The sequence below is a fragment of the Ochotona curzoniae genome, unplaced genomic scaffold, assembly GCF_017591425.1.
Source record: "Ochotona curzoniae isolate NIBS_2020 unplaced genomic scaffold, NIBS_Ocur_1.0 contig_908, whole genome shotgun sequence".
Lineage (NCBI taxonomy): Eukaryota > Metazoa > Chordata > Mammalia > Lagomorpha > Ochotonidae > Ochotona > Ochotona curzoniae.
Genome location: NW_024466607.1, coordinates 33,965,591 through 33,989,721, shown reverse-complemented (window position 1 = coordinate 33,989,721; position 24,131 = coordinate 33,965,591). Strand labels below are relative to the sequence as shown.

Genomic DNA, 24,131 nt, shown 5'->3' with positions numbered 1-24,131 from the left:
TCTAACAGCACTTGCAAGTTAGTGGCCATCACCTCAGACAGCTCCCATGCCATCCTCCGCGAGTGGGATGGCCGGACAGCCAGACCTCAGTGTGTGTCATTGTCTCAGAAGCCCTTGGAACTCCTTCACCTTTTCCCTATCTCTTAACACAACTTGATGTGACTCTGTAATTTCCTTCTTTTTGGCACGCTTTCTCTGACTTCCTGAGAGCTGGACATTTGCATATCTAATTCAGTCACATCTCTGTGACCAGTGATGTTCAATGCATGGTGAAGGGCTGTAAATGTTTGCATCTGGAAATCTTCCTATAAAAGTACATGTCCATACACACCTGGGCACACGCATTCTTGGGTTTTTCAAAATACCAGCGGCCTTCAGGGGCGCGGTTTCTGATTTTACCTGAGCAGTGGTCCATGCTTCTCTTTTCTGTGTGCAGAGAATACAGCACCTTCTACATCGTGCTTCGTCATTTCCAGCATCCTGTTCGATGCTGCTGACATGATGTGAGTGATGAGAACAGAAACTTGGAAACAATTCACACCACGTTTGGAATTCACATAAAAACCAATGTACATTCTTTGATAGCACGTCACCATTTCACTGCTTTGAAATTTTGAGACTTCATTATTTCAACCAATTACTAGCTCCAAATGTGGTGGCAGAGGAGAGAATTAAAGCATTTCCGTTTTTATTTTTGCTTCTATTGTGCCCCCTTGTGGAACCACATATAACGTGCATATTGACCTTAGTGACATTGTAACAAAAAGCAGAGGGTTCCCCCGCCAAGGCCTTGTTCACTCGTGCTTCCTTGATTGGAGTAGATCCTTCTCCTAGGTTTAACCCTTGCAAACAAGATTTGCCTCTGGGTCAGACAAATCGAAGATGGCTTAGTTCAGCACGGTCCTGCTAAAATTCTGACTCATCGAGCTGGTGTTCACTCTTGGATTTCATCATCTCAGCTGGCCCACTGTGAGGTCCCCAGGCAGGCCTCCACAAAGCTTGCGCAACCGCAGGCCTCTGGCATTTCTGGCACGTTCTAAGACAATGGCTCAGCTCTTCCATCTGCTCTCCTGCCTTCTTTTGGCTTGCTTCCTCCACTTAGCAGGGCTTGCCATCTCAGCCAGTGACAACACACACTCCCTGTTGGCTACAGACATCCCGTTAGCCATGGTGACTGTCATGGCAAGCAGAACATGACTTCTTAGTCATATGGTACCTCCCTAGAGACTGTGTTCTCTGCTAAAGAGTTACAGGAAACAAAATCACCAGGTCACAAGGAGCTGTAGCTCTGACAGAACTAAAATTAAAACATACCAATCAAAAAGTAGAGCAGCCTTTTAATTAAAACACTGTCGAAATGATGAGTTAGACTGTTTTTTTTTAAATCCCCTTTTCTTATATTTAGAAATCAAAAGGTTGGCATTGTGGCATAATGAGTTAAGCTACTGCCTTCCAGGTCTTTCTCATGGGTGCAGAGTCCAAAGGACTTGGGACATCTTCCACTGCTTTCTCAGGCCATAAATAGGGAGCTGGATGGGAAGTGGAGCAGCTGGGACTCAAACCGGTGTTCATATGGGATGCTGACACTTGGGGGTGGAGGATTAGCTAGCTGAACCATTGTACCGCCCCTCCCAACATTCTTTTTGAATAAAAAGCATCTTCCTATCCCTTTATCTACCTACCCATCCAAGCAGTTTTACTGTTTGGTTAATACATGCCAAGCATTATTGTAGGCGCTGGATGTCACAGACCTTTGCGCTGAGAGGGCTTCCATATTCAAAGAAGAAGTAAACATTCATAAGACAAAAATGTGGATTATGTAGCATCCTAACTTTACTGATGGCACGATGGGGAACACTAAGGCAGAGAGGGGAACAAGTATTAATAGAAGAGTCTGTAGCACACAGTGGTACAACAGACTAATCCTCTTCCCTCTAGTGCTGGCATCCCATATGGGCACTGGTTCTAGTCCTGGCTACTCCAGTTCCAACCCAGCTTTCCGTTTATGCCCTGAGGAAGCAGTGGAGAAAGGCCTAAGTTCCTGGGATCCTATACCCACATGGGAGCCTGGAAGAAGCTGTTGGTTCCCAGCTTTGGATCAGCCGTGACCATTTGAGGAGTAAACCAGTGGATGAAAGACGCCCCCCTCCTTCTCTGTCTATCCAATCTGCCTTCCCAATAAAAATAGTAAATTGTTTTTAAAGATTCAGTTGTTTTTATTACAAACGCAGATATATACAGAAAGAGAAGGAGAGACAGAAAGGAAGATCTTCCATCCGATGATTCACTCCCCAAGTGACCGCAACAGCTGGAGCTAGCTGATCTGAAGCCAGCAGCCAGGAGCTCTTCCAGGTCTCCCACAAGGGTGCAGGGTCCCAAGGCTTTGGGCTGTCCTCGACTGCTTTCCCAGGCCACAAGCAGGGAGCTGGATGGTAAGTGGGGCCACTGGGATTAAAATCAGCACCCATATGGGATCCCCGTGAGTTGAAGGCGAGGAGTTTAGCTGCTAGGCCACCATTCGGGCCCAATATAAGTAAATCTTAAAAACAAACAAACAAACAAACAAACAAACAAACATCTCCCTTGTGCTGCCTGAGCAGCAGGCGAATTTCAAGGAAAAGATGATCTAGACTTTATTTCAAGTTACGTTGAACATCAACACATCTCACTGATGTCCAGAAATGCCATGTTGATCATCTGCTGTTATGCCAAGCAGAAAGTAAATGTCCTGTCAGCCACAATCGCTCCTTATTATTTTTAAGAAGGGCTAGTTTCCATTATCAGAAGCAGATAAAGAATGCCAGCACTCATTTGTCATTCAAAATGGAGCACTTGCTTAGCTGGGAATGAATGAAAACTGTCAGGGGCTAGGTTTGTTGTTTTAGTGGTGGTAATAAAACCACCATTCAAGGTCAGGGAAAATTCAAATGTGGTTCCAGCCAGTTGCTAATATTCTGGACAGGGTATGGAGACAATTTCCCAAAGTAAGCCATGGCTTCTTCATGCTTTTCTCTCTTCAAAAGGAGATGTTTCCTCTCAGCATTTGCAGTGGTAATGAGTTACATCACCAGAGCAGAGCTTTCAGATTCGTTAGGCGGTAACTGTTAGTCCTGTTTTTAGACATTAGGCCCCATCTCACAATATGCCACTCATATGTAAAAAATAGGTCACTTCGTGAGCATGCACAACAGATCAGCGCCAAATGTCTATCCAGGCCTTGTTCCTTTTTTTTTTTTTTTTTAATTGTACATGGTGCGAAGGGTCAAGGGCTAGAGGAAAGTGAGTGAGACCAATGTTTTCACATTCTCCGTTTTCCTTCTTGCATCTGTGGGGAAGGGAGAGAGGAGAGAAGCCACATTCAGCCTCCCATCATCATCCCAGAGTCCCCGATGTGGGGTATGTTCTGAGGGTCCTGCTCAAATGATTTTGATAGTTCAACAATTTTGTATGGCTGCTGATCTTGCCATTCCAATCACAATGAATTCTCTCTAGACTCCACTGACTGACATAGTCCATCTTAGTCTTCATTTGCCCAGTTATTCATTGCCAACTCATGGCTGGGGTAGTCGATTAATTTGTTCTGTCATCTGTTATGGTACTAGGTGTCCTCTGCAGGCTCCAGCATATTGGCATATGCTCCATGTGCATCTGGATATGCTGTCCACTACTCCATCTAAGCCACTGAGGAGGCCCAGTTCTGACACATGCATTCCACGGTTAGATCATGGAATTTTCAATTTCCTCCATGGTTGGAATTCTGGGTCCAGCACTTCAGTTGGGGGGATTCCCAAAGAAGCTTCATCTGAGGTGATCCCAGACCTAATTCTTGTGTGTGCATGCCAATACAGGGTCCAGTACAGTCCGTCATGCCAATCAACTTATGCACATGCTGGTGGTTGTAATTGTTGGTCAGTTATCTCCAATCCTGTCTTCTATGCAAACTAGTGGGTGTTGCAGTCCAGCCAGATCCTGCCCACTACACACTTGACCCTCATGCAAGCCAGTGGGAGTTGTAGCCTAGTCGGAGCGACCCACAATAACGCACACCAGGCCCACCCCCTGCCCTGGTTCCCATGCTTGCCAGTATGTACTCATCCTGTCTGTCCCACATCCCATTAAGCTCTCACACATGTCCATGGGCAATGAAGCCTAGTTCAACCTAACTATCCCCTCTATCCAGCCCACATATGTGCCAGCGGATGCCACTCTCTGTCTAGCCATGCCTGTCCCAGTCATGGTTCTCACGCTCACCAGTCAGAGTGGCAACTGAAGAGGGAGGTGCCACTATTTTCCTAATGGGTTCACTCCCACTCCTGGATCATGCACTCTCCAGGTGGTACTGCAGTTTAGCTCGACAGAGTTTTCCCCTGTGCCAACATCTGCTAACTGATGCTGCGGCAAAGCCCAACCAACCCTCACCCACTCTGGCTTATACATGTACCAGCAGGTACAGTCAGTCCAGCCTGGCTTATCTCCGATCCAGCTTACACACAGGACAACAGGTGTTGTAGCACTGCCTGGCCTGGTCTGCCCCAGTCCCAGCTCTTACGCTCATGAGTGGGAATAGTGTCCAGCAGGGGAGCTCCACATAGCCTCCCTACCGGGTTTGCCCACTCTCCCCCAGGGTCTCATGTGTGCTGGTTGGGTGTTGTAGCCCAGTCTGGAATGGCCCACCTCATCTCAGTATTTTGCCAGTGGGTACAGTAGCCTGGCAGGATCTGGCCCACCCCTAGTTTCAGCTCATGCTGGTGGAGACTACAGCCTAGTCAGCCCAGTCAGACCCCAGTCCTGGCTGATATTGCGGCCAGACCTGGCATGACCCAAACACCATTCTAGCTCTCAGACTTGCCAGCACGTGATAAAAACTGGCCCAGCATGGCCCACCCCAGGTGTGAGCCAAAGGTAAGTCCGTGAGTACTGTAACCTGACCTAGTCTGGGCTATTTCCTTTCTTAGTTCTTGTGCTCACCTGTAGGGACTGTGGCCTGACAAAGGAGTTGCCAAGCTCCTCCAACAGAACCTCTCCCAATGCCAGATCTCATACACACTGGTGGGTCCATGGGCCAGCCCTACTTAGTCTACCTCCTGTCCCACAGGAACAGTAACCTTTCCTGACTGACCCTTACTGTTGGGTGCTACAGCCCAGCCAAGCCTAGTTCATGGCCTGCCCCATCTGTCCCAGCCTTTGTATGAGATGGTGTGGCCTGGCTCACCCCACACCCTATTTTAGGGTGCTCATGCAGGTGCTGCAGGCTGGACCTACCTCGCTTGTTCCCAGCCCCAATACCAATGAGCATCGGTGAGCTCCATGGTCACATCTAGCTTAGTCCATCACCATCCCAACACTCAAACTAACCAGCAGGACTTGTAGTTCAATAGGGTTGGGCTCACATATCCCCCACATAATCCATGCCTAGACCTAGTTCTCTTGCATGCTGATGGTATCATGGCCCAGTCTAATGTGACCCATCCTCTGATCTGATACTCACTGTAAGGTACTGGGATCTAGTCCTGCCAAACAGGCCCTCAGCCATAGCTTGTGTGTGCGCTGGAGTGTGGTGGTCAACCATGTCCCATGCTAAAAAACCCAACCCAGGACTCCCATGTGGGCTGGTGCATCAGTCTGATCACCAGGTCTCTCCCCTCCAAACTATCAGGTCTCATTCCCCTCACTTACCTACAAGTACAGTTGCCATGTCGTTGGATGTCCCTCAGGATTCATTCCTCAAGTACAGTGGCCTTATCCATGGATGTCCCTAGGCAGTAATTCCATACCCCTAAGACCCATGAGCTCGCCCCCAGGCAGCAAGCCAGTGAATCTGGTGCCACAAGCCCAGAACCCTCCCCTTGCCTAGCAGTGGAGGATGGGAAGCTATGATCCCCAGCAGGAAGCCTGGCCCAGCACAGGTTCCCCTAGTCACAGCCACGTGGCTGGGGGATCCAGACACCCGCCCGCTGCTCAGACTTACCTGGACTCCGGGCTTAGTCCTGAGTCTGTGCACAAAATGCTATAAGAGATGCTCAACATTTTGAGTCTCCAGACAGACAGGATAACCCCCTTCCTTGAACACACCCCAAGGCATCTCCAACCAAAATATGATCCTAAGTTTTTGGAACATATTTTGTTTGGATCACCTTTTGCCTTTACCAAAACCACTGTTCCTCGGCCTCTTTAAAATACCTCCATCCATTTCACAGGGTGAACCATAACATTTGCCTTTTTAAAAAAATTATTATTATTCTGGTAGATCAGAAGTAGTTGGACATCAACAATTTCAAACAAACCAACCTTAACAGTTGTTCAAGGTAGAAATCTCAATGACACCTGTATCACCCCACTGTATTTCAACTTTCACCATCTTCTAGCCACAAGCACCAATTGAATTCCTGTTTTCAGGTACCAGCTCCATCCCTAAGTGCCTGCATAGCTCAAGATACAATGAATTAGTCTCACAAGTTCCACTGGCCACATTGCAATGGACCGATGCATCTTACTTTTCCTAAAAATATATTGTTTTGAAAGAGTTGCAGAGAGAGAGAGAGAGAGAATGAGAATCTTCTACCACTGGTTCACTCCCCAAAATGGATACAACTGCTAGGGCTTGGGCAAGTCAAAGCCAGAAACCAGGAGCTTTCTCCAGGTTTCCCCTGTGGGTACAGAGGTCAGCACCTAGGCCATCTTCTGTTGCTTAGTAGGATGCATTAGCAGGGAGCTGAATCAGAAATGCAGCAGCCAGAATGGGAACCAGCTCCTGTATCATATGATGACATTGTAGGTGGCAGCTTTACCCACTGGACCACAGCACTGGATCCCAATATGTCTTCTTTAACATGCAGGTCAGACTCTGCCACTGCCACCCAATGGCGTCCCACTTTCTTTAGGACAAAGACCAGACATGCCAGTGCACACTTCAATCCCTGTGGATTTCTTTAATCTTGCCTCATCCTCTATGTTTCAGTCAATGTGGCTTTCTTTTATTTTTTCTTTGAACATACTGTTCCATCTGTCTGGAACTCTCCCTTCATTATCCCCTGCACCTTTGTCATCCAGTAACCTCACTCACGTTGATCTCAACGTAAATGCATGGTCTGTCCCAGACTAGGATGGAATTCCATGCTACACACACCCATGAGACTCTGCCTCAAAGGACCATACTTCTTATCACTACTTCATATTTGTTACATTTCATACACAGACTCAACCCCCAAGGACCACGGTCACCCTGTTAACCACCATATCATCTTTATGAATCTAGGGCCTGGCATTTAATGGGCACTCAACCAGTGTATACTGAAGGCAGAAATCCCTTGCAAATGTTAAGACAGCAATTCACAATTCCAAGCTGCTGTTCCTTTTGAATGATAATCTCAGGTCTGACAGACTATTTAACTGACTTCTCTATTAAGGAATATTTTAAAAGGCAAAAAAGTATACGATTAAAGAATCTGAAGCAGAAAGGCTGCACTGAAACTGTGGATTCATTTTGAATTAAACCCTAGCATGGCTACCTCGAGTAGTAGTCATGGTTATCAGAGGAATACTAACAATCAAGCTAGCATTTCTGAGGGCCATCAGTGGGACATGCCCATGGATGAGCGAGAAGCTGGAGGATCTGTTGAGGTTACACAGCTGTTGACTGTCGCAGCAAAATCAGAGACCCCAGAGCCAGCCCAAGCTTCCTCTGCCCAGTCTCCTGGTCGCCAGGCACAGATCTCCAAACACAGAGGGATCCTTACCAGAAGACAGCTGTCCTTACCGGAAGAAAGAGTCTCTGGGCAGCACAGGGTTTGAACAATTTCTTCCACTCCTGAGGATTTCCGACAGAAAACGTGATGGGGTAGAGTCTGTGCTCAAACTTCTTGGTGTATGAGTCTGGCCACTGTCGTAACTGGAAAACAAGGAAAGACGGACGATGAGGCGATCAGATGCCAGGAGGCTTCCACACTGCCAAGGAGAAATCATGCAGACCACTCCGAGGCAGAGCCTAACGCCGGCAGCACTGTCATGTTCACTACCTAGAAGGTCATGTTCTCCTATCAACATCATGAGTGCTTCAGAAAAGCAGCACCCACAGTCAGCAAGGCTGTCGGAAGACGCACATCAACACTCCCGAGGAACGCAGATTTATACAGACTTCCCAACAAGATATAGGTACCGAGGCTTTCATTGTAATAAAACTGGGGAATATTCTAAATATCTGAGCCTAAGGAATCAAGGCCAATGAACTAGGATAATGAATTAGGTTTTCTTTATCTCAATAGAATAATATATACTATACAATAAAGTACATCTATGGTTTTCTCATTTGTGATGTACTCACTTCTTGTTTTTTTCTTTTTATAATATACACGCATTGCTTATAAAGCCACAAAAACATTCAGGACACACATAATAGGGAAATTTAAAAATATCTTTGGTGAGTGAGCATTGACAGGTGAAGTATTTGACATCTGATTTATGAATGGCTCTGTCTGTCTGAGCCAGCACAAAGCACACACATCCACACAGCTTCACTGACCCATTAGAACCAACACTAATGGTACAACAACCGGTCAGAACAGAGCACACATACTGTACACAAACGTGCCACTGAACAACAGACCCGGGTGCTAGGGCCTCTCAGAAGGTGGTTCTCATGAGAGAGCTGTGTCAGGCCCAGCTGTTCACTCTGTTTCCTGCCTCGCCACCCAATCCTTCTGCACCTGCTGTGCCACTGCCATCTTCCCCTCACCTCCTACCAGATGCACCAGTGGCACTTCCTGATCATGGACTTTGAACCTCCAAAACCGTGAGCAGAATGACCTTTGCCTTCTGCTGAAGTCCGCTTCTCCCAGGTATTCCATCGCACAGGTGAAAAGCTGACGCACACAGAAGGTGAGTACCTTGTATAACCTCATCTCAGAAATGGCACCCTATAAGCCCCAGGGGAAGGGCTTCTGGTGGGGCCCGGGTTGCCTGGCCTGGGTCCTTGGGCCTACGCGTGCAATGGGTGCTGGGTCTGTGAGCCCCGAGGGCGGGCGGGGAGGTGGCCCAGCGGGGCAAGGGTCGCACGGCCCAGGGCCTTGGGCCTGCCAGTATGGTGGGTGCCAGACCCATCAGTTCTGGGTGCCGCCTGTGTGGTGGGTGCTGTGTGAGCCCTGGAGGCGGGGAGTCTGTTGGGGCGGCCCTCCTGCATGGTGTATTGGGGCTGTTGGGTGGCTGGATATATGGCTTCTCCCCTTATGTTCCTCTTTCTCTTAGATACAGGAAGAAGAAATAGAAAATTTGGAAACAATGATCATACCACACCCACTCTTCCTTAACCCTCGATCCTTCCCACTCTGATCAACTATGTAAACATCATTAAAAAAATAATAAAAAGAAATGGCACTCTATTGATTCAGCCCTCTGCTATCAGGCCCAGAGGCCAAGCCTCGGCCAGGCCAGGAGGCAGGCATCCAAGCCTGTTAATAACAGGAGGTAGGGTCATTGGCAGCTTCTGGAAGCTGCAGTCAGACACACAGACACGGTGTTACACACCCATCTTCCTTCCCTTGTCTATCTTTTCTTCTGCTCCACTACATACCACAGCTTCTGGCAGGCACACAGTAGGTACTCAAAAGACTCCTTTCAGATGGACATGACTAGGGCTTGCCTATAGCCAGCCTGCTATAGACAGTTTGCTCGTAGTCCCACGGCTACAGACGGGGTATTTTCCCACCCCGGGGAATGGAGTGGGCCTGTGACTGCCTCTGGCCAGGTAAGCACGAGAGGAGCCTTGTGTCACTGTCACTTTGCAGAGCACAGTCACAGCTTCCCAGCTTCTCTCTTTCCAACACTAGGTGCTCCAGCAGCTGTAGTGCTGCATATGGTCAACCTCAGTCCTCTCCCATCCCAGACTCAAAGAGGCTGTATGGGACACGTGCTGCCCTGGGACACACACTGCCCCTGTGGGACAGACACTGCCCCTGTGGGACAGGCACTGCCCCTTGGGACAGGCACTGCCCCAAAGGACACACATTGTCCCTGTGGGACACGCACTGCCCCTGTGGGACAGGCACTGCACCTGTGGACACACACTGCCTCTTGGGACACACACTACCCCTTGGGACACACGCTGCCTCTGTGAGACATATGTAGCAGACAAGTGCTTTGGGGAAGTTGTTATCACAGCCAGACCCGACTTCTTCTGTCTTACGGGTCTATCATTTCTTTATCAATTATGTTACCTCTCCAACTCTCAAGAGAAAAAACCCAAAAATCCCAAAAGACCTGACCAAGATTGTACAGCATGCAAATAGCTGAGCTGAGCTCTCACTGTGGGTCTTCTGCCCGCTGGTTCGGCAGGTAGCACACTGTGGATGTGAATTCCATGCAAATTTCAAACAGTGACCTCAACCTAACATGGAAACTCTCAACGATCTTGGTCTATATAATGGGGACAGGATGGCTACCTTCTCCAAAGGGTTTTTGTAGGGATTAAAATGAGATAAATCAGAGGGCCTGCATCCTTGGCAAAGGCTGTATATTGTTATCATTTCCCTTCCTCTTTGGCATCAGAAAATTCTAAACACTCATGACTACTGGCTCCTAGGCGTTCTTTGGAGAACGTGTCTAGGGTTGGTTTGTTTTATTTTTTCTATTACGTGTTTTCTCTGTCCAGCACACTCTTAGAGGACTTTTCATCATTTCCTCCGTCTAACCAGGTCACAGGATGCAGCACTGTTGACTCAATGGGTAGATATAGAACAAAATAGATGTTCACCTTGCCAGCATTCAAGAACTTAATGCCAGAAAAAATAAAACTTGGGTTATAAAGGTCACAGGCATACCTAGGCTGGGGACCTTTCCAAGGTCAAGGTCTTCTCGTGTGTGGGGAAAAACACATTACCTGCTCCTCAGGATGGGCAAGGTCAAATAAAGGATGAGCCAGACACAACACAATTCTATGTGGTCACCCAGAAGATGAGGAAAGGATGAGGCTGACATGGTTCAAAGTACAGAAAAGCAGATTCCACAACAACACAGAGAATATAATCCTGATGCTGCAAAAACAGATGCATTTTAATCTGGATACATATCTGTGTTTGTAATGATGCATATGTGTACCTGGAAATACAAACACACAAATGCATACACCCGTGCTAGGATAAGTGGAAAAAGTTTGTGGAACAGCAAGTGTTTAGCCTAGCCATTCAGACACTAGTTCTATCCACCCACGCCCTTCATCACAATATCTGGGTTTGATTCCTGGCTGCAGCTCCAGGTTGCAACTCCCTGCTTGCGCAGACTCTGGGAAGCTGCAGGATTTGCTCAAGTTCCTGCATTCCTGCCACACACACACACACACACACACACACATGAGACCTGAACTGCATTCCTAGCGCCTCGCTATAGCCCTGCTCATTGCAAGCATTTGGGGGTGTAAACCAGTATATGGAAACTTGTCTCTCTAGTTCCCCGCTTCTCAAGTACACAAATAAGATTTTTAAATGCTCGTGGAAAATGCACACTTCCTTTAAAAATGGAGATGGAGACAGAGCTTCCGTGTGCTGGCTTACTTCTCCAATGCCTGTACCAGCAGGGGTTGGCCTGGGGCCTAAGCCAGGAGCTGGGAACTCAGTCAGAGCCACCCGGGCCATCATCTGCTTCCTTCCTGAATTTGTACTATTAAGAAGCTAGAATCAGGAGCCGACAGTGGGGACGGAACTCAGGTCCTCTGGTTTGGAACCAAGGGCTTTAAGCCCTAGGTCAAATGCTCAGCCTGCACTATACCTTTTAAACTCACATTGCCCACAAACATTTCCAAGCAAAAAAAATTTTTTGAAATCCATCCATAGTCCTTTTTGTAATATGAATCTTTATGAACTTTTGCAGACCCTTTGTATGCACGGATTTCATTTTTTTTTTTTTTGCACCAAAATAAACGTTTAATTCCATTTCCCATGGACTCCTTGAAGTCCTCTTAGATATGGGAGAAAAATGACATGGAAGAATTGTCAGCTCTAATCATCGTCAGTGTGGATTTGAAAGGTAGACAAGATGCTCATCTTTTATCCTCTATAGTACCTGAATGTTTTGCAATGAACATATATATATATATTCCCTGTTACTAAAAAAATACACAACTACCCAAAATTTCCTAAATGAGAATAACATTAATCACTTCATCCAACAAGGACAGCACCGTGGATGGAAGGCTGAGTGCATCACTCAATTCAATCCTCCCTATCTCTCTAGGAGGTGTAACAAACCCTATCTTACAGACGAGAAGGAAAAGGTGCCCAGGCCGAGCGTTCAAGGGCGCATGCTGGGACACACAGCAATCAGAGACCAGACCAGGCACAAGCAGCTCCTCACAGCCAGGCTGTCTCCCACCATGCAAACACCGAGCCACGATACCCACAGACTCACCTGCTTGTCAAACTCAGGCTGTAGAGACTCCTCAGTGAAGATGTGAAACCGGATTTTCCTGTGGCTGAAGAGCACAGCAGACTTGAGCATGACCAGCGTCTCCTCCAGCCGATTGCCACAGGCCACCACGGCCAGGTGGATCCAAACCTCAGGAGGCTGCCCTGCTTGCCAGGTCCTGGGCTCTCCAGGCCTCCTAACATGGAGCAAAAACAAGGGAAAAGCCATTACCGAATGCAAAGAAAATGAAAACAGTGAGTGAATGGTTGGAACATTTCACAACATGAACAGACACAATCTGTTATATTTTATACAGTGATAAGCATTTTGACAATTCTTCCTGCTCACAGAAAAAAATACCATTTATTCCCATATTTATCCTGGCAGTGACAGGATGAGTCACTGTTTGGACGGCTATAGGTGTCTGAGACTTTTTCTGCCAGCACTCAGCTGTCTAGTGCCTGCTGGCTGCCTCCTGGCCCGTGTTTGGAAATAGTATTGCTAAACTTCCAACAGCTGACTGACTCAAACGCTCTGGCGCTTCCACTCGCATGAGGCATGGAAATCAGATTTCAATGCGATTTGAACAAGCGGAGGGTGGGCTGTGGCTTTCCCATGTGAAACGGGGCAATGTGATATTCCCATCATCTGGACGTTGTAGGCTGTGGTGGAATGCGTGACTGCCAAACCACAGGAAAATCATGCAGGTCCAGGAGGTGGGTAAAGAAAACAACACTTGAATCACTCCCACCCTCTGCCGCGTGTCCTGTTACATCTCAGGAGAGTAGCAGGTGTTAATCCTGTCTCGCCAAAAACCGGTGAGGTGAGGGGTGTAAAATTCAACTTCCAGCATGAAATTTGTATTAACGAGAAACAGACAGGAGAGGGAGCAGGTTAGCCTAAGAGGGATCAAGGTACCAACTACAGAGTCCACAGCTGGGAAGGTAGGCGGGTCCAAGAGCTCGGAATCATCTTCCAGCTATTTCCTAGTAATAAAAGATTTATTCCAGACAAGGAGACCGAGCCAAGCCCCAGACACCCCACCAAGAAACGTTTGCAGGCGAGTTGCAAGAAATTGGCCTGGAAAAGGTACCCGGAGACAAATGAAACTAATTTACTTGCACAAAAGATTTGCGGGCCAGGAGAACTTGGATGTCAAACACTAGCTTCCTTCCAAAAGCGTCGACTTCCATCAGCATGCTGCCCCATTATTCACTGCTCTGTTGAATAATGGAAGTCATGCTGCAGATTTCTTTCACCAGGAGGAGAGCTGAAGTTCTGGGTGGAGTGCTTTGGGCAGTTTTCCAACGAGATTACTTAAGAACAAGATTATTTAAGAGCGTGCTTAGAAGCACAGCCGCTCAGCTGCGTCCAGATGCAGAGGGCTGTCTGGATTGGGGGAGGGGAGGGTGCCCAGGTAGGCGAGAGACATTAAGCATCTCTGCAAAGAGTCCCCTTCATCCTCCACTACGTGACAGCCCCCTAGGGGTCCACCTGCATCCAGTATGACTATCTTTAGCCTAGACCCTATGTTTTCCCCTTACTGGTGCTTGGAAGATTTTTTTTTTTCTAACACACAAATGGGATCGTAACATTCTACTAAATGAAAATCACCCAAGTGGGGCAGGCATGTGGCCTAGGGTTGAAGACTGCTAGGTTGTAGGTCAAAGTGCCTGGGTTTGACTTCTGGCTCATCCCCTGCCAGTTCAGCTCCTGGGAGGCGGCAGGGGACGGTTCGCTTGATCGTGCCCTTGTCCCCATCTGTCCCCCCACCAAGGGAGACCTGGATTAAATTCTCAGCTGGCAGCTTCCACCTGGCCCAACCTCCGGCTGCTGCGAGCATTTGGGGAGTGAATTAGAGGAGAGGAGGTGCTTTCTTTTTGCTTCTCTAATAATAAAACCCTGACAAGATCAAGTTCGAACTGCCAATTGCAGCTTCCTACTTCCATCTCCTGTAGCTGCCCCTGCAGCCTTAAGTTGGATGAACAGCTATTCATCCTCACAGCCACAGTCATATCACATTCATAGTCTGTTTCAGTTTCTGTCCCTGAGAGCACAAGTCTTGGCACCTGCTCTCTCTCTCTCTCTCTTTCCCTCTAGTGTTCTTCCCCACCCTCTTTTCCTGGCTAACTCCAGCTCACTTATTAGCTAACAAATCATTGCTGAATACCTATCATGTGTCAGGCACTACCTTGTGAGCAAACCCAAGAGGCTTGCTTTTGCAGCAGTTATATTCCATAAGGGATAAGGGAAAGACAGAGATACATAACAGGCCAAGTAGGTAGTAACTAAGTGATGTCTCTAGGAAGTTTAGACAGCGGTAAGTACTTTGAAGGGGAGCAATAGTTGAACAGGAAAGGGTACCAGGAGAAGCCGCTGGGCAGGTGCAGGAATACACAGTGCCCAAGTGGGAAAGCCACCGTGGAGGAGAGGTGAGGGCGAGGGACTGAGGTGTGTGCACTGCTGGGGGAGGAGTCCAGAAGAAGGGCCAGCCAGAGACAAGGTGCAGAAGTCAGGCATGTCTGCAGGACTTGAGGACCCCCACCCGTAGGACTAATGCTCTCTCCCTTGGCTTCAGGAGTGTTTTCCATGACCATCAGTAAAACCAAGCCCCCCAAAGCCCATACAGGAGTGGTGGTAAGGATGTGGAAAAGACAATGCTAGAATGACAGCCCATTACAAAAAAATCACAATCAAGACACCAAAGTACAACATAAAAGAGATTTCACGTAAATGCATGTACTGAAAATGATGCCCAAAATCATCGGAACACAGAGTGATTCCAAGGGACTAACAAGACATCCAATCACACTATGACCTGAGACATGAACACACTCCCCGCACCCGCGAAGAAACCAGGGCTTCAAACTTCAGCCTCAGCCATCAGGGTTCTGTATGAACTTCATAGCAAGTCAGCAGAGAAATACAGAATCAGACAATGAAGCAATTGATTTTACTTTTAGTTTGGTTAGATATTAGAAAACGAAAAGCTTGGCCATCCTGAGCCATGGTTGTGGATAACAATCAGGGAACAACGCAGGAACTTGTAGGGGTTTGAGGTTTGGTCCACAGGCATGAATAAGAACATCTGCCCTCCATACCTCTTCTACTCCTGCATATACAAGGGCCTTCAAAAAAGGTTATGGCTGGATTAAAAAGAAACGCATGCTGAAACACAAAAAGAGAGATCTTTCATCCACTGATTTACTCTTTAAACAGTCGCAACAGCCAGGGTTGGGCCAGACCAAAGCCAAGAGCCAGAAACACAGCTCTCCCACTTGGGTGACAAGGATCCAAGCACTTGGGTCGTCTTCTGCTGCTTTCCCAAGTGCATTAGCAGGAAACCGGATTGGAAGCAGAGCAGCCACAACTCGAACCAGTGTTCCCATATGGGATGCTGGCAGTTGGTGGTGTAACTGTTTACATCACAGCACTGATTCCTAATAAACTTATCTTTTAATTCTACGTTGCATAAACTTTTGAACCTAAAGAAACTCCTGCATGTTTGTGCAAGACTTAGGCAACAATGTTCATAACATGTTTCTTCATGATGATAAAAAAATTGGACATAAAACTCATTGTTCATGCGAAGGAGAACCCTGAAGATACCTGATATATTTAGAAGGGGGAACATTTTATCTGGAAAGCAGTGAAAAAGAACAAACCAGAGTGACATGCTCCAACTTAAGGAGAAAGAGCAAAAGCAGCCGTTTGTAGAATGACATCATTCAGGTGAAGCTGAAGAACAAGCAAAACAGCACAGTGCGTTATTCCCAGAGAGACGCAGCTTTGAGGATGGAAAAACAGAAAATGTACGAGAGTGGCTATTTCTGGAGACTCGTATTTCCCAAAAACAAACAAAAATCTATATATTGGGACCAGCATTGAGCAAAGCTGCCACAGGCAATGCTGGTATCCCATAGGTGCACCAGCCTAAGCCTCGGCTACTCTACTTTCCAGATGATGGCCCAAGTACCTGGACCCCCTGCCACCCATGTAGGAGACCTGGATGGAATTCCTGGCTCCTGCATACTGGCTTCGACCTGGCCCAGCCTGAGCCACTGTGGCCCCTGAGCAAAGAGCCGACGGGCAGGAGATCTCTGTCTCCATCTCTCCCTGTCATTCTGCCTATCAAATAAGCATTTTTTTTTTGCCTGAAAGTGAAAGTAAGAGAGAGAGGGAGAGACTGAGAGATCATCCTTTTGCTGTTCACTCCCCAAATGGGTTCAATGACCAGAGCAGAGCTGGTTCGAAGCTTGGAGCCAGGAGCTTTTTCTGGATTTCTCACGTGGGTGTAGGGTCTCAAGCACTTATGCTTTGAGCACTGGCACAAAGCACTCTGTTGCTTTGCCAGGCCATGAACAGGAAGCTGCATCGGAAGTGGAACAGCCGAGACAAGAACTGTCACCCCTATGGGAAGCCAGCATTGCAGACGGAAGATTAGCCCGGTGAGCCACCACATTGGCCCCAATAAGTAAATCTTTCTTTTTCTTAAGTGCTTTTATTTTCATCTAGCTAAGAAGTAGAGCAAGAGAGAGAGACACACACACAGAGAGAGAGACTTTTCATCTGCTGGTATACTCCCTGGATGCCTGAAACAGCCAGGAGTGGGCCAGACAGAAGCCTGGAGTCCAGCACTCCACCCAGTTCTCCCATGTGGGTGGCAAAGATCCAAACACATGAGTCCCCATCTCCTGCTTTAGCAGCAAGCTGGATCAAAAGTAGAGGAGTCAGGACTTGAATGAGGCACTCCAATGTGGATGCAGGCTTCCCAAGTGGCAGCTTAACTTGCTGCACCACAATGCTTATCCGCCATATCTTATTTCTTCCCCTCCCCCAAAAAAGATTTATTTATTTTTTTATCTGAAAGCAGAGTTACAGAGAGAGAGGCAGAGATCTTCCATCTACTGGTTTGACACCCCCCACCCCCACCAGAGCTGCATCAGTAGGGGCTGAACCAAGCTGAAAGCCAGGAGCCAAGAGCTTCTCTGGGTCTCCCACATGGGTGCAGGGGCCCAAGGACTTGGCCTTTCTTCCACTGGTTTAGTAGTGCACGAGCAGGAAGCTGGATCAGAAGCAGAGCAGAGGAGACTGGAAACCATGCCCACACAGTGCCTTATGCCACTGTACCACAGAGTGCTCACCAGCATCTTAGTTCTCAAGCTGAGTGGTAGGCACACAGACTCCATCTTGCTATTATCTGTAGCTCTTTGTGCCTCCAAACTATTTGGCAAATACATTTGTTTCCCCCATTAAGAGATCCTGCACTCACCTGCAGCAAAGCAAGCCGCCACTCGGCATCTTGCAGACTCCCAGGGCTGGAGCCTGCCCAGCATAAGGAGCAGGGGACCAGAGATGCCAGCAATCTTTCATGGTATCTGGTGACAGGTCCAAGAGAGAAAAATTAAAGCCTCTCCTGGTGCCAGTTCAGGTGTCAGCGGCTAGGATTTACGGAGACCTCTGCCAGACCCGCTCTGCTTCCTATCCTATTACATGAAAAATCCCAGGCTGCAGGCAAAGAGCACTTATGCTGTGTGCTCACAAGGAACACAGAACCGCAACGGCCCTGCCTTGGTGCTGTGCCTTTCACCAGCTCCTACCCCCAGCACACTCAGCCCCTCTCAAATGTCACTGGGTTCCAGGCAGTCTGGGCTAGGATTCTGGGACTCGTTAACCCTTTGAGTCACTGCACCAACCAGTGGGTAGAGGTGGGAGTTTCAGTATCAGTTAATAACACTCCTAGCTACCCCTAGTTATGAAAGAGGACTGGAGAGAACATTTGCTGCCCAGCATATCCGCTTCTATTCATTTATTTGAGGGACAGAACTTTCTTCTAGTTTACTCTCCAAATGCTTGTTGGCGATGATCCCTGGCTGGGGAGAAAGCCCTGAGCTGGGAACTCAAACCAGATTTCCCACATGCGTGACAGAGACTCAGTTATTTGAAACAGCACCCACTTTTCCCTAGGGTCCCGATTAATAGGAACTGAAACTGGTTATGAAGCCCAGGTACCCCAATATGGAGACATGGGCATCTTAACCAGAGTCTTAAACTTCTAGGATAAACACTTGCCCCGTTGGCTCTGGCTGCTAACACTGGAGCTGAGAACTGTACCACTACAGCCTGACAGGTACCAGGTACAACCTGATGGGTGCTAGGTTCACACTTTCTAGAACAAATCTTCTCTTGCAGAAAGGAATCTACTCCTGCACATCAGACATGACCTGCTCCTAGCAGCCAGCATTCATCAACTCACTCATGGCCTAACTCCCTTCTCTGAGGCTTCGTCTCTTAAGGATCCCATCACTTCACCACCGCACTGGGGACCAAGCTGGCAGCCCACACAGCTTTGGGAGGAACTATCCCCAACCACAGCAGGGTACTAAAACAGATTCTGAGTCTTCCTGCCTCTCTTATTTCTACCTGATTCTTCCGCCTCAGAGTCCAGTTCTCTTCCTTGTTGCTCATGCTGTGGCCCTGGCCCACATCCTCAACATGTGGATGAGATGTGTTGAGATCATAAGAGATGCAAGAAATCACCTAGGATGTTGGGCTCCCTACCCAGCCACACAGCCTGACCACCGGCAGAGCCTGTGAATGAGCAGAATCCCAGCCTGCAGGATCTTGTGTGAGGCCCCAGGGGCAGCACAGCACCCACAGTCCTCCCAGTCAAGCACCTCAGCTGACATCTTACTTTTCCCCCTCTCCAGACTTTTCCCCATGCAGCTCCATCCTCAGCCTTCGCTGGAAGGATTCTTGATGCCTCTTGCTTTAATGAAAACATCACTACCCTAGGAGAACACCTCCTTCCACGGCCTTCCTCCTCCACCCAGGGTGGGGTCTCCAGGTAATAGCTAGGACAGGTGCCCTTGACCTTCATGGCCAAACTCTGACACGTGACACATCTGGAAAGGGAAGCTTGAGTCCTTGAAGGACAGTCATCAGTCAACCAGCTACTCCTGTTCTATTCATCTAGGAGTTCAGCTCACAGCATTCCTCCCACTTCCTGTTCCTCTCATCACGCTGGGCTCTTCAACTGCTACTTCAAAGAAGCCTTCCACACTCTTGACCCTTCAATCCTTCCTTTGTGTCTTCCCCCCCATCTCTCACTCCCTTTCTTCCTTCCTACCAATGTGTCTCCCTCCCTTCCTTCTTTTTGTAGGCAGGAAAATAGAGAAAGCAAGCTTCTACCCTCTGACTCATTCTTCAAATGCTTGGAACGGCCAGGACTGGACCAGGGCTGAAGGCAAGAGTGGAGTGCACAGTCCAACCTTCCCAGGAGGGTAACAAGGACCCATGTACTTGAGCCATGACTTGCTGCTTCCTAGGGCGTGCCCCAGCAGGGAGCTGGAATTGGGAGCAGAACCGGGTTGGAACTCATGCATTCTGATATGAGATGTGGGGCTCCCAACCAACAATTTAACCAAAGGCCAAGCGTACATTCCCCTGAACCTCCATGTTTGTCGCTGCTTCCTTCCTTCCACCCGAGATACCCAGGGCCTTGACCTTCACACAAACCACATACTCAGGCTGAGAGTTCTCCTCCGGATCCTTGCAAGGCCCTAAAACATCATCAAAGGAATGGCCTCAGATTCTCTCCCTTTTTTTTCCTTCCAAAAACTCACCTCTGTATATGATTACATATTCTTGCATTATAATTTATATCAAGTATAAAATGTTACATATAGACATGATCGTGATACACATAAACAAAGATATCTCTTTACAAAAAGACTAGGACACACAATGTGCTTTTAAATTGAAAAACAGAAAACATTGAAAATTTTACCTATTTTTCCATAAACTTAATAAAATGTTTATTATTTGAGAAACAAAGGGAAAGAAAGAGGGGCAAGTAGATAGAGAGCACTGATCTGCTGGTTTGTTCCCTAAATTCTCAAACAGACAGGTCTAGGCAAGGGCTTGAGGCCACAGCTGGGTTTCCATGAACTCAGTCCCATCTCCCACATGTCGGGGCAGTGACCCAATGACTTGAGCCATCACCATCACCTCCCACTGTCTGCATTAGAAGGAAGCTGCAAAGCAAAGGCCACTGTTCCTACTAGGACAGGAGGTGAACTGAGTAGCGCTGGCCCATGGACCCACTGGTATGTGTGAAATCTGGCACTGGGAGAGGTTCTGATGGAGGAGCTTGGGAAACTCTTCTGTCAGGACACAGTCCCTACAGGTGAGTGCAAGAAGTATTATAGGAAACAGCCCAGAACAGACCATGGAAAGGTACTCACCAGCATACATTTGGCACAGGTGGGGGCAGACCAGGCTGAACCAGTTCATGTCACTCACTGGCAAATCCGAGCACCAGAATAGAGTGTGGGTCGGGCCAGGTTCGGTCGCGACAAAAACCAGTGCACATTATGGAATGCCAAGGTGACCCGTACCACATGTGGCCTCAGAGCCCATCCAGCACATGTGAGAACCAGTGAAGGAGGGGGCAGAACCAGCAGGAGGAATGTGGGCTGCCCTGCTGGAGAGTGTGGGTTGGGATGGGAGCAGACCAGGCCAGGCAGGGCTACAACACCTGGGGGCCTCATGTGGACTAGATCATGGAAAAACCAGCTTGGGCTGACTGTTCCTACTGGTACAAATTACAATTAGAGTGGGTGAGGGTTGGTTGGGCTTAGCCACAGCATCAGCTGGCAGAGGCTGGCACCGGAGGCTAAATCTGTCAAGTTTAATTCCAGAACCACCTGGAGAGTACAAAATCTGGGAGTGGCCTAGAAGGGAAACAGTGGGCTCCTCCCTCAAGGATTACTACTCCCACTGAAGAAAACCAGGACTAGGGCAGGAGTTGCTGGACAGAAAGGCAACCAACATCATGTGTGTGGGCTGGATAGTGGAGCTGGTTAGGTTGAACGAGGCTTCAATGCCCATAGACATGTATGCGAGCTGAATGGAATGTGGGACAGACTGGACTAGTCAGCTGCACATACTGGCAAGCACAGGAACCAGGGCAGGCCTGGTGGGGGTTATTGTGGGTCACTCTGACTAGGCTGCAGCTCCCACTGGTTTACGTGAGGGCCGAGTGTGTGCTGGGCAGAATCGGGCTGAACTGCAATACCCATTGGTTCCAGTGGAAGACAGGGCTGGAAACAGAACCAATCCAGCAATTGGAAACACCAGCTGATTGGGACGACGAACTGTACTGGGCTCTGTACTTGCAAGTACACACAAGAATCTGGTCTGGGATTATCTCATATAAAATTTCTTTGGGGATCTCCCTAATCGAACTGCCGGATTCAGAACCCTAATCATGAAGAGAAGTGCAGGTTCCATGGTCTACTATGGAGTGCAAGTGCCAGAGCCTAGCCTCCTCAGAGGCTCAGACGGAACAGTGGACAGCATAACCAGGTGCACATGGAGGATATGACAGTCCATCGGAACCTGCAGAGAATAACTGGCACCACAACAGAGGACAGAACAAATCAATCAACTAACCCAGCCATAGGTTGGCAGTGAAAAACTGGGCAAACGGAGACTCTAAGGTGGACTATGTCAATCAGTGGATTCTGCAGCAACTTCCTTGTGCTTGGAATGATGAAATTGTCAAAACTGCTGAACTATCAAAATCACCTGAGCCTGACCCTTGGAGCATACCCCACATGAGGGACCTGGGATGGGTGGGAGACTGTGTGGGGCTTCTCCCTTTATCTCCCTCTTTACCCCAGATACAGGGAAAAAAAAAACAACGTGGAAAAAATAGTCGTACCCACTTTCCTGTAACCCTTGAATCTTTTTTGCCCTAATTAACTATGTAAAGATTGTCAAAAATAGAGAAAAAAAAATGAAAGAAAATGAGAGAAGGAAGCTGGAGTCAGGAGCCAGTACTAAGAGCTGAAGTCACACACAGAAATCATGGCTTCTGGGCCCCTTAGGCACCAGGCCAAATGCCCACTCCCACAATCAAAGTAAATTTGGTAAATGGAAAAAAAAATCCTTACACAATAAAACATTCGGCATTTTGTATGTTACTTCTGTGTTGCTGTTCAATTCAATATTTATTACTGCAGCTGCCCTAATAGTGGGCTTATCTTTTCATGTTCCTACATTAATCATTTAAAAAAATTTTTTTTCTTATTTCTGCGTAAGTCTTTGAACTGTTCATTTTCATTGTCTATCTAGTCTTCCATCCAACTAAAGCAGGATAAGCACTGGTGTTTCCAGCTACTGTCAGTTACGTGTGTATGTCACAACCTTACACCAACCATCTGTGAAACAGAGATTATTTTTTTTTCTTTTGCATTGCCACCATAAGCTACACTCCCAGAAATATAATTACTGGGTTTAATATCATCTATTATTCTATCAAGAAAGTAGCAATTGTGATAGTTTCTCAAAATTTACCCAAGAACTCTCTAGGAAAACATCAGACCATGAGAAAAAAAAATCCTTAACACACAGCATCCCAGGCACCTTGAGCTGCTCGCAGCATACAAGCATGGGGCCAACTGCCCAACAAGACCAGCTGGATTTGCATGAGCCTAGTGTTGCCTAATTCCACCTCTGTGCAGGTTGAAATGCCGCACCAAACCACAATGAGTCTCAAGGTGAGAAAGTTAGTTGATTTCGGTTCCTTTTCAATAATCTCCATCAGGAAATCTCCGCTTGGCGCTAATCAGGTTTGAGCACCTTCCTGGGATTGCCTGGGCCTCCCCTTTAACCTACAAGAAGGCGGATCTCCGGGACACAGACCTGAGCAGGCATGAGGACCAGGCTAGACACGAACAGCACTGCTCAGTTTTCTTCACATTCTACTGTTCAGTTTAGTCCCCTTACGTTTTTCCACAATCGCTGATTATGGTACAGTTTCTTGAGAGAATCAATGTCCCGAGGATGTGGAGAAACTGGAGCTGCTGTTGGGATGAGAAACTATCCAACCACTCCGTGCCTGGTTAGAGACGAACAAGAGCTGCAAACATCTGTGCACACGGAAGCCGCTGCCCGAGCACTCTTCACTAGAGTCCAAGCCACGTGTCCATCAAGGGATGAACGCACAAAGAAAGCATGATCAAAAACACAACGGATTTCTGCTTGGCAAGAAACAAAGAAATGAAGGACTGATGCATGCCAAAACATGTATAAACCTTGAAGGCAGGAAACTTATAAATGTGGAGAAAATGTGAAAGGTCATCTACCCAGTGAAATACAGCCACAACCGTGAAAAGTTCAGAGTGGCGAAAGCCATGGGGACAAAAAGTAGATTGATAGTTAAGAGTCTGGGGTAATGGCATGGCTCAAAAGGTTAACCCGCCACCTGCAAGTGCTAACACCTCATCTGGATACAAGTTCATATCCCAGCTGTTCCACTTCCCATCCAGCTCCCTTCCTGTAGCCTGGGAAGGCAGTGGCGGATGATCCAGAATCATTGGGACCCTACAGCCACATGGGAGACCTGGAGGAAGCTCCTGCCTGGCTCCTGGCTTTGGATTGGCTCAGTTCTGGCCATTGCGGCCACCAGGGGAGTGAACCAGCAGATTGAAGATCTTTGTCTCTCCTTTCACTGTAAATCTGCCTTTACAATAAAAACAAAATATTTTTAAAACAAATAGTTAAGAGGAACCTGGCAGAAGAGCAAACAAGAAGTGAGAGTGTGTCACAGGCACAAGGCTTCTTTCCGGGCTGAGAAAAAGACTCTGCTGACATTAGACATTGGCGATGGTCGTACAAATCTGAAGGGTATTCCAACTTAATCTCAATAAAACCATTACTAAAGAAATGCACGT

At 47.7% G+C, this 24,131-nt stretch overlaps 1 protein-coding gene across 1 annotated transcript in view; it reads right to left on the bottom strand.

Moving 5' to 3' along the window:
- Positions 1 to 24,131, bottom strand: part of GXYLT2 (glucoside xylosyltransferase 2) — a 66,078-nt gene that overhangs the window by 26,404 nt on the left and 15,543 nt on the right. The window contains exons 2-3 of the mRNA XM_040995070.1: positions 12,394 to 12,586; positions 7,757 to 7,888 (exon numbers count right to left, since the gene is read on the bottom strand). Coding sequence (XP_040851004.1) covers positions 7,757 to 7,888; positions 12,394 to 12,586 — 325 coding nt within the window. The remainder of the gene's footprint in view (positions 1 to 7,756; positions 7,889 to 12,393; positions 12,587 to 24,131) is intronic.